General features: G+C 34.9%; 1 protein-coding gene across 2 annotated transcripts; it reads right to left on the minus strand.

Moving 5' to 3' along the window:
• Positions 1-1,917: 1,917 nt before the first annotated feature.
• LOC140135806 (uncharacterized) lies at positions 1,918-14,747 on the minus strand. Of its 2 annotated transcripts, none has more exons than XM_072157426.1 (6): positions 14,645-14,747; positions 7,362-7,522; positions 6,468-6,931; positions 4,780-5,257; positions 3,253-3,560; positions 1,918-2,736 (listed from the first exon to the last, which is right to left on the minus strand). In XM_072157426.1, exons 2-4 carry the CDS (start codon positions 7,472-7,474, stop codon positions 4,842-4,844), a joined length of 993 nt encoding a protein of 330 aa, XP_072013527.1. In that variant the 5' UTR covers positions 7,475-7,522; positions 14,645-14,747; the 3' UTR covers positions 1,918-2,736; positions 3,253-3,560; positions 4,780-4,841. The 2 variants fall into 2 exon arrangements, with proteins under 2 accessions (XP_072013527.1, XP_072013526.1); XM_072157425.1 differs by having other exon boundaries at positions 14,631-14,744.
• Between the last annotated feature and the right edge of the window lie 72 nt (positions 14,748-14,819).

Below are 14,819 nucleotides of genomic sequence, written 5' to 3' on the forward strand. Positions count from 1 at the left end.
TGCAAAAACAAATAATTCTGTATCAAATCCTATGAGAAACGGGTGTTGTGTTCGCTCATTCTACGCAAACAGTGCATCGTGCCATGTACAGGGTTCGAATTCGGCTGTATCGCATAGCAGTTTGCTCCACATTTTGAAGTAACTGCTACCCAATTTTGCATTTGTATAGCACTTTTTTTTATAGTGCTTTAGTATATATATGTTAAATTTTTTAACGAATTCGAACCCTGGCCATGCAGCATTTCAAATTGTGCCTACGGTCTGTGAATGCACTCAGGAGCAAAACACAAATATTCCCAATTATTCCCCCATGCCTGAATAAAGGTGGTATTGAATCCTGATTCTCTACTTTTTGCATAATTATAATGCCCAGTGGTATACTAAAATACCACGTAAAAGACTAAGCCTGAAGTGCTTTAATAACAGTAAAATTTAACTTTTAATGCAACATTCACAGAGAGATAAATAATTGCACTTATATGTAGTAACAAATTGCACAAGTCCAAGGATGGTAATCAAATTTGCTTTCAAAGCATTTAACATTGTAATTGATGAATGTCAAAAGACTCAAAATGAAGTTTTTTTACACTTGAACTGTTTTAATCCCTGAGCACTACATTTACCTGCTGATCTAACATTGCCTCTGATTGGTTAATTACGTAATATCTTCACTTTAATCACCAATCAGAATGGAGCTTTGCAAATAATTCACTCCCAATTTTTTTGCATGGTGAAATTATTCTAACATTGTTGCTGATTGGTCCAATCGATAATGAAAGCTTCTTTTTGGCCAATCGGCAGGTAGTTCTCATGGGGTTAAAACATGAACAGGACTGTGCAGGCAACGTTAGAGATACCACTATGCAAACTAAGCAAATGCCTGGGTGGCAAGGTTTGAGGGGCAAAAAAAACCAGTTAAAAACAAAATATGATGGGGCGGAAAGTGGGAGCCGACTTAGCATGGCAACAGTATTGATGCTGTTCTCTTCAGCTTTTTATATTCTTTTGGCTTTCCACACATCACTAGAATATTTATTTTGTACATGAAGATAACTTGATTACCATTCATAGAAATTGCACTTTAAATACTTGAATACTTTAGAAAAATATTGGCGAGACCGCCATTGGGCTATTCCAGTTGAAATCCATTATACACCCCTTAGACATGGCCTTAATCTTCCACACAGTGTAAATTTCAAATGGAGTCACCCATTCAGGTAACCCCATTTAAAATTCACACTCCCTGTGTGGAAGATCAAGGTCATGTTTTCCATATGGGGTGTATGAATTCTAAATGAAATAGCCCATTTCTTCTGACTCTAATATTGCACAATTGTTTTCTGAATCACACATTTCTTTGTAATCTCATACAGACTGAATATGTGCTCAAAATTATCATCTGATTCATTCATAACAAAAATTCCTTTTAAAAAGAAGCAGGCACAGATTTTCTGTAAGAACAATTTACATTATTTTTACACAAAATAATTAATCAGCATATTTAGTAGATCTATTTTCATCATGAAAGCTCATTGTTTCTGTAACAGATCCATCACCTCATCCTACTTGACCATACCTTTAAGGGGGTACTACACCCCTGGCCAATTTTTTGCCTATTTTTGCATTTTTCTCAAAAATTATAGCGCATTGGTGACAAGTAAGATATGTATATTATAGGGGCAAGGACTACAACTACTGCACTGGAAATTTTATTTCAGGACAGACAACAGTCAAAAATGAGGGAAAACCAATATTTGATCAATAAATCAATAACTACTTGCCGTGAGTTGCTGAATTTTCAGTGCAGTATTTGTAGTCCTTGCCCCTATAATATACATATCTTACTTGTCACCAATGCGCTATAATTTTTGAGAAAATGCAAAAATAGGCACAAATTGGCCAGGGGTGTAGTACCCCTAAGTTAATATATCATAAATATCAAAGGTTGAGCAAAATGGTTTTATACACTTTGAAGAATGATTAAAGTGATTCAAAACATTAATTTTTGAATGTTTAGAATGACTTTAAAGGTACATGTATGATAAATTTATTATTGGGTTTGGTGTTGATATGGTATGGGAAATATCTTACGTTTTCAGCATTTGACTGAGCCTCGTATGACACTTCACTTTTATCTTTCCCATACCATAATGACACTGAACCCAATAACTAATAATACCATCACTATCTGTTTCAAGTATAATAGCATATTTCTCAAAAAACCTGTCTGAATCACGATCAAGTTTAAAATGTACTGATTTCAACAAGTTTTCATCAAGTTCATTTTAGAGAAAATCACAACTGAAGCATGTTGAAAAGGTGTGGATCTGAGCTCTAAATCTCTGCACATCCAATTAAACAAGAAATCAATATCTTTAAAGAAGCTCATAAATAATTAAACTTGGTAATCATGGAAAACTAATGCAAGTGCAAATCTGAGTATCCTCTTAAACAAGATATCAATATCTTAAGAAGCTGCTACAATATAAAACTTGGCGACTATCCTACACAACTACCTAATCATATCTCTGTAAGCAAAACACTACAGGCTGGAAATTAACCTCTGCCATCAGCTGGTGGTTGAGCTTGTTTGCAAGTTAAAGCAGATGCCAGCCAGTGTTGTCAAAAATCCTGAAATTTTGCATCAAGTTCATGTCACACAAAATTTGCTGCCTGTTCACTTTTTATGAGTTGCCAACACTGACTAGTATGTGGTCAAAAAGGCCATTTCCATCCCTAAGGCCAAAAAAAAAAAGTTGTTTGTTTGTCCTCCACCGCCCGCTCCTCAGATTAAGGCCTGACCAATATTTTTTTTTTTTTTTTTTTTTTTTTTTAATAAAATAAATAAAATTCAATTTTTTTTTCAGATTTGGAGTATCTCTGGACCTAGCTAGAGCTAAATGCTAAGATCTTTCATGGTTGAAAATAAAAAAAGCCCCCCAAAAATTTTGTGTCTTCAATATACAAAGTTATTATTTGTGTTCATGTCATAGTCTATTATTTTTAGTGACTTCAAAATACATTGCATTTGAAATCATTAAAAGACTATGACATGAACACAAATTATAACTTTAACTGCATATTAAAGAAACAAAATGTTGGGTTTTTTTAAGTCCCCATGAATGATTGTAGCATTTAGCTCTAGCTAGGTCCAGGAATATGCCAAATCCAAAAAAAACAAAAAACAATCCGCCCGCCCGCACATCCTCTTTCAAAGCTGTGGAGGACAAACAAACAATTATTTTTTTTGGCCTAATAGACTACTACCTAACTAGCCCCATGGAAAATGGATGCAGGAAGCTCTACATCTCTTGCTATGTCATTCATACCGCATGCACGAAGCGCCCTCGCTAGTAGTACCGATGCATCCATATCTTTCGGCACATACTCGCACCATTTGACAAGCATGTCAAAGGCTTTCTCCTGAACACACTGGTAGCGGAAGTTTGAGTCGATGGATTTGATGGCATGTTGATGAAGGCCTAAAAAGACACCAATCTCCTCCCACTGGGTGGCAATCTTTTTGGAAATGTCAAGGAGATCAAGCTCTGGTTTCAGCACTGCAATGGAAAGAAAAAAAAGATCTTCATTAATATAAAACCTTCTTTATACTCCTACCCAGATTTGTACATAATTGTAGTACAGCTTAATAAACTAAAATATCTTGCAAAAATCAAGGCTTTTAGGTGCTGTTATTTGCAACCCAATCAGAAACTTTTAATAACAATGTGTGCTGTTGCTTAATTTTTAAAATCAAAAATCAGTCAAATGCGTATGCCATGTTCATAACACTGTACGTACATGGCATATACAGGATATTCATAACATATCAAGACAACCGTCCTCTGTCACAACGAATGGAATGACACGCATTGGTGAGATCAGCGCTGGAATTAAATAACAATTTTCTTAGTTTTGACTCAAAATTGAAAGGGTACACATGTGACAGTGAAAACGAAAATTATATAGAACAGAAATACAAATCTAGTTTTTATGGAAACGTTACAAAATTGATTTCAGTAGGACTTGGACATTATTTACTGTGCCATTGTGGAAAAATGTATGGAACTTCCACAGGAAATAAGCTGGCAATCATAATAATACAGGACTCTGAAGTTGAGAAGATAATTACTTCTATGGGTGCTTAAAAAGTGATGGAATTAAAAACTACAATACGGTACTAGCTCTAGTTAGAGCCATGACAAAATCCAAACCAGTCAACAATCAAAGCCAGTAGTGAACCTACACTGATGCATAGGTTTAACACTAACACGCTCAATGATTATGCTACACGATTACAATTCGACATCACTATCGGAGGGAATTTTGATTTGATTTGATTTGATTTGTTTGGGTTTTTACAACCTTGGATAACCCAAGAAAGCTTCTATTGAAGCTTATTTCCATTGGAGTCCATTTGAACACCGGGACGAGTTGGGAACAGTCAGGGGTTAACACCCTACTCTTTTCGAAACTGACTGCGAGATACATGTACAGGTATACATAGCTCTCTGTACACGGGACCGAAGGCTTAACGTCCCCTCCAAAGGACGGAGTACATTCATGATTCATTCACCAAATTCTAAATGAATCATGGGGAGAGCGGATGTCTGAATTTAATCTACAGATGTTGCCAGTTCATTTCAGACATTTTTTTCCAAATCAATATCCCAGCAGATCTCCACCGCCGGGAATGGAACCTGGGACCTCATACACTAAAGGCAAGTACCCTAACCATTAGACCACGCTCTCCAACTGGACCCTTTCTATACAACTTACTGCTAGGTTCTCCTTCTGCTGCATCAAATGCTCGTACTCTCTTGGCCTTCTTGCCTGTCTCTTCAAAGTGTCTCCTTTCCCAAGTCTCTTGATAACCGCAGCCAGCAAATCATAATCCAAATTTTCTGCAACACATCCAACCTCTCACTAAACATACAAAATTGTCTCTTCAACAAACCCTTGTTAAATGTCTTAGTGATGATATCCATGTGTCTAAATGGTTCTAGGAAAAATCTGGCACCTTGCACGCAATCCTTTAGTTGGCCCAGAGACTGAGCGATCACTTTGAGTTCCAAATCCGAGTCTTGCATGCGGATGGCGCTCAGTTCACATTTGCGTGTTTGAGTGTCTGTAAGGATAAGCATTGACGGCATGATGCACTGGATGGCATTTGAAAGTCGATGGCAACGGCTTTTGAATTGCTTTGCACCGCAGGAAGCTTCTTGGAGCGAGTCTGACATTTTCATTATCTCTGAGGCTGCAGGAGGAAAAGAAGAGAAAAGTTATTTATGCGGCAGTCTTTGGCCATGTCTAACTGAGTGCCAAGTACATAGTCATTTGTCTGGTATCAAGTATTTTAAATGAAAAACCAAACAATGACACCCTCGATGACACCCCACAGTGTCAACACCCTGTATTATAAATATTTTTTTCCATACAGCTCAATACTCTGTTGAAATCAATATTCTATTATTGACACAGATAAAGAAAGTTTACATATGCATTGTGTTAGTGGACGTGCACCTGGATGGGCTAAACGCGTTCCTTTATACCTATATAGTATAAATGTCAATCTCAAAATTAAATATATCTCAATTTTTACATTGGATTTCAAATTTTTTACATTAAAAATGCAGTAAAAGATATCCACAGCAAGCTGCAAGGCCCCGCTAATTAGTGTACTGATTTTCGAGTGAGTATACTGGAAACAAAAAGCTCTGGTTTTGCCGGAAAACAAATTTGTTTTCTTGTAATAGAAACATCATATGGGGTACTACATTGTAGAGCATACACAAATCGTAATAATGTGTAGAATATAGAAACGCTGTGGTATCTCATATGATAGTCATGGTATGCTTAGCCTGAGTCGCTCGGCCTATCTCGAACAAAATCGCGATGCGTAGCTGTTAAAAAACGAGAGGATTCGCTGTACTATCACGGCAATTTTTAACACAAAGATATAGGGATGATGACGATGTGCACCCTATAACCGCCTTCCTCAGCCTAGAACATATTTTGTAAAATGTTGAAAATTTCATAATTTTCTGAATCGATAGAATTACAAACATAATCACACTTTTTGACCCCTCTCCCCCTACATGTAGCAAAACTAGTTCAGTTTGTAGGATATCATCAATCTTTTGGTCTATTCCCTCCTTAAGTCAACAAACGGCTGGACATTGTATAACTTTGGGTTGCAATTTTCAGAAAAATGGTTTAAATATATGGGATGTTTTTCAATTTTTTTCCAAATTTTTGCAAAATTTTGCAAACATTTTCCAAATTGGGCACATTTACAGTAATTTTGAACAGAAATTGTCAGAAGTTGGTATATTTTTCTCTTTTTTTGTCAAATTTGATATATGGGGGCATGGTATTGAAGTCGAAAATGAGTATTCTAGCAAACAAAAGAGAAAATTCAACTTTCAGACTTTAGAGGATACCCATTAAAAGGCCCTACAGCTTACCTGTGTTAGCCATGGTTTCAAGTAGAGATGGAGATTCCATTTGGTCCTGCAACTCATCTTCCAAATCATGTTCTCTCCTCCTCTCAAACAACCTCCTACTCTCCTCCTTAATCATCTCCATCTGTCTCCTGATCTCCTCTTTGGCTGCATGACCATACAGGACTTCCCTCATCTCCACTAGGATTCCGAACTGTATGGTCCCTTGAAGCTCATTCAGGTGATCACCAAACCAATCAAACTGACCATTGATGTCTTTCTTACGCCATGCTTTGGTCAAGGCGTCCATCTTGTGTAGGGATTCTATAAATGCTTTGGCTTCTTCAATGCACCTTTTAAGTTCTTCTAAAGCACTGCCAAACAGCTTGATGTCATCACCGAAGGATTCTTTGAGAACTGACGTCAGTTCATCCTTCCGGTCTTTCATTTCAGCCAGAAGTTGTACAGCTGGAAGAAGGCAGTGGATTCTGCAAAATGAATCAAAACATAAAATTTTGTATTACGATCTCATCTTGCAGCTTCTGCAATCTATGTTCTAGCTGTATACATTTGATACTACTAGCTCCCCACTACTTATTAACCTGTCCAATTTACTCACAATTTTCACCATTACTGCGCTAGCTAGCCATCCGTCCACTTGTCATTTTGGGTAGTTTGCACAGGACAGGCAAACTAAATGCCTGTGACATGTGAAATTCTAAATATAATGCTTGAATAAGTTCTGTGAACTCAAAACAAGACAAACTAATAAATCAATGTAATATACAATAGCTATTTGAACAGACTGAGCCCCCATAAAGGCCAGAGGTCTGGTTCGTGTTTTCATCGTGTCAAACTTTACAGTTTTGGTTAAAATAATGGGCACTAATTGTCAAATCCCAGTCTAAGAATACATACCTGTTACCAAGACGACGACTTCGGGTCTTGAATCCTTTGACCTCATCTATGGTATCCTTGATGACTTGGGCAGCACCAATAATGTCTAGTGCTACGCTCACAAAGTCTACCATGGTGAATTCCTTTGTTGTGCAATGTTCAATTCATCAAGCCTGTCAAACCTATCGATAAAGATACATCAATATTTTATTAACAAACATTCACCAAACAAATTGGTACAATTATGTTATTCAAACATTGTTTACTTAAAGGGGCATTTCGTGATCCACAGCCTCATCCCCCCACTTTTCTCAAAAAAAGTTGAGATTTTTATATCACTGGAAACCTCTGGCTACATAATGTTTATGTACAAAATATTTCTTGCAGATTAATTCGTTTAGCAAAGATATCGTGAAATTTGAATTTCGTTCTGGTGCACCAGAACGAAATTACAACGCATTGTCTATGGAGCAGTGTAATACACATATCATGCATAACTCGCAAACGCAAAATCGGAATCAACTGAAATTTTGGGAATAAGCTTTTTTCATGGATATGTACTGAAAAAATGTCATAAAAAGAGGATGCTAGGATCACGAAATCCTCCTTTAACATCATGGTGAGATTTAAAAAATAAATAACAAATGTTAATTTTTCTCTTGAATTTATTGGGGTGGTCATATCCAGCCTTACCCGGTACTGGTCTTACAACCATCTCCTATTATGTTCATTGAGTACCGGTAGTTTTTTGCTTTAAAAATTTGTTTGCTTTTCTTCCACCGACCAATCCTCCTTTTGAAATCAGGATAAACTGGGATTTTTTATGGAAAAAGATTGCCTACCAATTCTTCTTTTGAAATCAGGATAAACTAGGATTTTTTTATGGAAAAAGATTGATCATATAATTCATAACAACTGCCACCCAAAGGTATAGGTCATAGGGTTAGGATTAGAAAAATGGCAAGCTGCCTACAGGCTCCCCCACCCCTGTTGGACAGCTTTTCCCCTAGTGGGAATTAAGCTGTGCACCCACTGAATGTGTGTCATCAGTTTTGCTCAATGCACCCATCAGACACATACAATTGCTTATAAAGTTTTTTACTGTATAGTTCCAGTGTTCTCTCTAGTATTTTTTTGTTAGCCCAATTTAACAATTTATTGAGATTTTTGCAGCTATGGCACGATTTAGGGTGTAATTTCTGTGTGAGGATTTTGTGCCGCACTCACATTATCGCCCTCTACAGTCTCTCCACATTTTTATGTATTCTATTATTTTGTGATTGGATTTCTTTTGTTTTATACTGTTTTGTGAGGCGATCATTTGCAGGAAAGATAAAAACCCCACTATGTTATGTTTTTTATTACTTTGTGATTGGATTTCTTTTGTTTTATATTATTTGTGAGGCGATCATTTGCAGGAGAGATAAAAAAACCCACTATTTTATGTTTTCTATTATTTTGTGATTGGATTTCTTTTGTTTCATATTGTTTTGTGATGCGATAATTTGCAGGAGAGATAAAAAACCACTATGTTATGTTTTGTATTATTTTGTGATTACGAAATAAAACAAAACATAAGATAGTGGTTTTTATCTCCTGCAATGATATCACAAAACAATATAAAAATAAAAAGAAATCCGATCATTTGCAGGAGAGATAAAAAACACTATGTTATGTTTTTTATTATTTTGTGATTGGATTTCTTTTGTTTTATATTGTTTTGTGATAAGATCATTTGCAGGAGAGATTAAAAAAAAACTATGTTATGTTTTGTATTATTTTGTGATTGGATTTCTTTTGTTTTATATTGTTCTGTGAGGCGATCATTTGCAGGAGAGGTAAAAAACCCACTATGTTATGTTTTGTATTATGTTGTGATTGGATTTATTGTGTTTTATATTGTTTTGTGAGGCGATCACTTGCAGGAGAGATAAAAAGCACTATGTTATGTTTTGTATTATTTTGTGATTGGATTTCTTTTGTTTTATATTGTTTTGTGAGGCGATCATTTGCAGGAGAGGTAAAAAACCACTATGTTATGTTTTGTATTATTTTGTGATTGGATTTCTTTTGTTTTATATTGTTTTGTGATGCGATCATTTGCAGGAGAGATAAAAAAAACCACTATTTTATGTTTTGTATTATTTTGTGATTGGATTTCTTTTGTTTTATATTGTTTTGTGATGCGATCATTTGTAGGAGAGACAAAACACCGCTATGCTATGTTTTGTATTATTTTGTGATTGGATTTCTTTTGTTTTATATTGTTTTGTGATGCGATCATTTGTATGAGAGATAAAAAACCACTATGTTATGTTTTGTATTATTTTGTGATTACCAAATAAAACAAAACATAACATAGTGGGTTTTTTTATCTCTCCTGCAAATGATCGCCTCACAAAACATAGACTATGCCATAGTCGAATTTTATTAAAAATATGTTATTATTAGTCATGATGAATCAATTTCGTTGAACTCAAAATTATACTGACGATTAGTGACAATAAAAGTAATTGAATGCAACATTATCTTGCATAATTATAACGGCTCACTTTAATACTGAACAATTCTGATTTTGGAATCTCCGAAATTTCGACTATGAACTTTGAATTGTAAGCAGAACTTTACCCCTGGACTTTGCTCTCTAAAAACACACTGTCAAGCATACTTGTTTATCAGTCCATTAACCACAAGTACTAAGCATGGACGCGCTAGATGTTTGATGAGAGATTAACTTTCGCGTCAACACAAAAGGGCCGCAAATACCACAGACAGTTGTTTACGGTGTAGTAATGGTAATGGCGCGAGCCCAGACGATTTAAACCATAGCGAGGTATGGGCGACCAATCACAAGGCAGATCCATTTAAAGATGCATTACATCATGGACAATTTTAGTTAGGCCAGAAATTGGCCTAACTCTCCATAGAGTCCAGTGTTAAAAATCTTAACCGCAAGGCAATGTCAGTAGTCCACTTGGGAAGCTAACAAACAGAGGGAGTAGGGTGACTGATCAGATGTGAAAATCTATCAATTGTGCACACATTAATTAAATCAGAGTTTTAAGCTTAAATACAATATCCAGAGTATGCACAATGGGCAAGTGGACTACGGGCACTTGGGAAGCTAACAAACAGAGGGAGTAGGGTGACTGATCAGATGTGAAAATCTATCAATTGTGCACACATTAATTAAATCAGAGTTTTAAGCTTAAATACAATATCCAGAGTATGCACAATGGGCAAGTGGACTACGAGGTAGTCTACACAAAACAATATAAAAGAAAAGAAATCCGATCATTTGCAGGAGAGATAAAAAACACTATGTTATGTTTTTTATTATTTTGTGATTGGATTTCTTTTGTTTTATATTGTTTTGTGATGCGATCATTTGCAGTAGAGATTTAAAAAAAACTATGTTATGTTTTTATTATTTTGTGATCGGATTTCTTTTGTTTTATATTGTTTTGTGATGCCATCATTTGCAAAAAAAACAACCTGTTATGTTTTGTATTATTTTGTTGTAACCCACCCTCCAAGTTCGGGTTATAATAACTTATTTCTTTTAGCATGGTCTGAGGACCTTTGTTAGAAACCTTTGCTAATGTTGTTTTTCTTTTGTTTAATTAACTATTTGAGATTTAACTTTGTCTTAATTAATGTTGTAGCTCTGTTTATCATTGATTTCTAAATTACATGCTGATCCATCACCAGCCATGTTAATTCCAGCATTAGTCAGGTAAATTGGATTTGAGGATTCAGATGTCTTTTCCTTTTGTGTTTCCATCAGGTGTAAAAACCACACCCTCTTAAGTAGGCATTCCAATTTTAGCATGTTTAAAGCGCTACTTAAGATTCATCTGTGCATGTAGGTTTAAGATTAGACATGTTTGATACTCAAGTTGAATTGACATTTCCAAGTAGATTAGTTTCACTTAAATGTCTGTTTGAAGTTTTGAAGTTTTTATTTGGAATTCACTTTTACATCAGCGGCACTCATCTATCTGATGGTGCATCCAAGACATTAAATATACAAACAAAGCTTAATAATTATCAACAATTATATAACGAAGTAAAAATATACTCAAGCAAAGGGTACATATAAATAATCTAAAGTGAGGAAGAGGGCTAAAGAAAGAGAACGGAAAGAAAGAAAGAAAGAAAGAAAGAAAGAAAGAAAGAAAGAAAGAAAGAAAGAAAGAAAGAAAGAAAGAAAGAAAGAAAGAAAGAAGAAAAACGAAAAGAAAGAAATAACTTAATCAATTGTTACAAAAAAGACACGTTCAGTGTCATACAGATATACTTATACTATATAATACATGTTTGTATGAGCTTCATAAATCAATACATTAATATGGGTTATAATTATGAGATCATAAGTCTTTCAATATATTACTCCTTTCTTTCCACACATCAGTGAGAAACATTTTACTACATTTATCAAGTATAGACCCTAGATCATAGCTATCTTCGAAGATGTTATCTAAGAGGAGATGGTGTCTAATATTTGCATCCCCAACCGAGAACATATGCCAAATTACTTCCCACCCTTTAGAACATAGATCTTTTTCAAGTCTTTTGAAGTGGTCATTCCTTATGTAGTCCAAACTTGTACAATTGAATAGAAAGTGATTAAGTTAGGGTTATTGATTCTAAATAATAGGGTTTCATGAGTTAAAAGTGTTTTGTAATGTTAGGACTGAATCATACAATTAGTAAGTCTCGGATAGAGTAATTAATAAGGGGTGGAGTTAAATAAGTTTAGGCCTCTGTATCACTTGTGTTTTCCATTAAAGTATATGATTATAATTAACTGTAAAGTGTAAGTTTAAAGTTGGTTAAAGAGATGGTCAGTGATAGCTGATCTGGTTATTAAAATATTTTGGGTTCTAAAGCACTTCCATCATAGCTTCCATCAAGGTAACATCTATCTTATCCATCTAGCTGATATCCATCTATTGCAATCCATCATAAATTAAAGGACCAGTATATATAATAATTATCTGCATTTATATCGTGTGTTTACTGTTTTGCGTCATATTACTTGGACTTCGCCAGAATAACGCCTCTCGACCAATCGTTGATTCTATTTTCAAAACTTGAACTTCACCAACCAACCAGTATCACTTAAAGTGATCAGAAGTTAGAGTTTGTTACATTGTGATTGGATTTCTTTTGTTTTATATTGTTTTGTGAGGCGATCATTTGCAGAAGAGGTAAAAAAACCACTATGTTATGTTTTGTATTATTTTGAGATTGGATTTCTTTTGTTTTATATTGTTTTGTGAGGCGATCATTTGCAGAAGAGGTAAAAAAACCCACTATGTTATGTTTTGTATTATTTTGCGATTGGATTTCTTTTGTTTTATATTGTTTTGTGAGGCGATCATTTGCAGAAGAGGTAAAAAAACCCACTATGTTATGTTTTCTATTATTTTGTGATTGGATTTCTTTTGTTTTATGTTGTTTTGTGAGGCGTTCATTTGCAAGAGAGATAAAAAAAAACCCAGTATTTTATGTTTCGTATTATTTTGTGATTGGATTTCTTTTGTTTTATATTGTTTTGTGAGGTGATCACCAATTTTTAGGAAAGAGTAAAAAACCACTATTTGTTATGTTTTCTATTATTTTGTGAATAGTTTTCTTTGTTTTATATTGTTTTGTGAGGCGGTCAATTTTAGGAGAGAGAAACAAAATCTACATGTAAATGTTATGTTTTCTATTATTTTGTGAGTGGCTATCTTTTGTTTTGTGAGGCGATCATTTTTAGGAAAGAGAAAAAAATCTTAATGTTATGTTTTCTATTATTTTGTGAGTGGTCTATGTATTTAGGTTGGGCATTAAAACCTTTTTGCTTATCGAAACTGGACTATATTTCCCTTTGGAGTCTTTGTTATGATTTATAATACTGGTTACAATGTCGCAACCATTTCCAATGCTGCATAATTACATTGATGTATTTAATATATTTTCTGCTTTTTTATTGATTGTTTTGTGAGGCAACAGTCTTTTAGTTCTATAGAAATGTGAGGCTGTAGAAAAAAAAAAGATCCGATTTTTTTTACACCCTAAATCGTGCCGTATCTAGATTTTTGGCACAAGATTGTGAGTGCTTAGCCTTGTTCCAAGTTAAATATTGCGATTGAAAATGTATACAATTTTCCCTCAAATTGCAAAAATATTGAAATTTGATTGACATTATTATTTTATTGCCAATACAATGGCAAAACAGGATCATATTTTTTAATCCCAATGAGTGTGCCCAACATTCATGACATATTAAATAGATTGACAAAACAAGCACACTTCATATTGTAAATTGCACACTTTCAAAAGTTTCATGAATGTTTTGTTTTGGTAAATAACAAATTAACAATGCATTTTTAATGTCTACTCTGCAGGCTTCTTCTTCTTCTTTCTGAATACTCTCCAACATTCTACAAGGAATCACATGGAGACGGTATGAGACTATGAGTGCGCAATTATGCTTATATTGTTTTAATATTGTGTCTTGATTCTTGAAGAATTCTGAAGTGCTTGTCTTCAATTGATTAAATTCCTTCACGGGTGGAAGTGAATTCCAATTAACAATGTGCGAGGCACAAATGAGAATATAAAATGAAGTGTTGATCATCATGTCTTTCTGAAACTCCTAGGCAAACTCAGCAGGTGTGATTGCCGTCATGCCAAGCTGTCAATTTCTTTACAAACATTTACATGATTTAGTACATCTCTTTGTAAACATCATAGCCTGATGTAGTTCCAGTAACTGTAACTCGTCGTACCTAGTAGGTCAGTAGATGGCATTATGTTTATGATAAAGACTGAAGTCTTGCTGGCAGGACTAAGCCTGATGGACCATTTTTGGACGGTACAATGATTGAGTGGAGGCAATGGCTGAGATGGGATTCAAACCCACAACCTAGCAATCATGAGTCCAAAAATGCTCTATGCCACACAACATCATTAGTGGCTACACTGCCACTATTGTATTGAGCACTGCACTGTCATCAAGTGTCATGCTGTTGACGTATTAAAAAGGCTTACAACTTTAAATACAAATTACATGGCTAGCCTTATGAGCCCTTATTTTTATAAGCTTTATTACATTTCCTTCACATGTCCATGTTTGATCAGGGATGTAGTATAAATATATAAATCATGTATACATCATGCATACAGACAGGACAGGACATATGATTGATTGGCCTTGATCAAATATGCCAGTTTTGACCCAAACAAAACCATGCAATTAAAGCCTAAAGGAAACTTAGAAAGTTAAGTTTATGTCACCATATATGTCACACCGTGTGTCACCCCTTTTGTCATGGTATCACCACCTGTCGCCGGTACTATCTCGTGCCATCCATTGTTGTTATTTGGTGCTTTTTGTCTAGACCATGGTGGGTGACGTCAGCTGATAAAAGGTTAGCACTTTGGGGTCAATTGTGTTTTTAAAATAAAATCCTAAAATTTAGAGAA

Source organism: Amphiura filiformis, chromosome 16 (assembly GCF_039555335.1).
Source record: "Amphiura filiformis chromosome 16, Afil_fr2py, whole genome shotgun sequence".
NCBI lineage: Eukaryota > Metazoa > Echinodermata > Ophiuroidea > Amphilepidida > Amphiuridae > Amphiura > Amphiura filiformis.

Bases quoted from the DNA above. Each gene is read 5' to 3' on its own strand.
- LOC140135806 (XM_072157426.1), bottom strand. From the start codon at position 7,474: ATGGTAGACTTTGTGAGCGTAGCACTAGACATTATTGGTGCTGCCCAA. The intron at 6,932-7,361 runs GTATGTATTCTT...TTCATTTTGCAG, and splicing joins AGTCGTCGTCTTGGTAACAG to AATCCACTGCCTTCTTCCAG. The intron at 5,258-6,467 runs GTAAGCTGTAGG...TTCCTCCTGCAG, and splicing joins TGAAACCATGGCTAACACAG to CCTCAGAGATAATGAAAATG.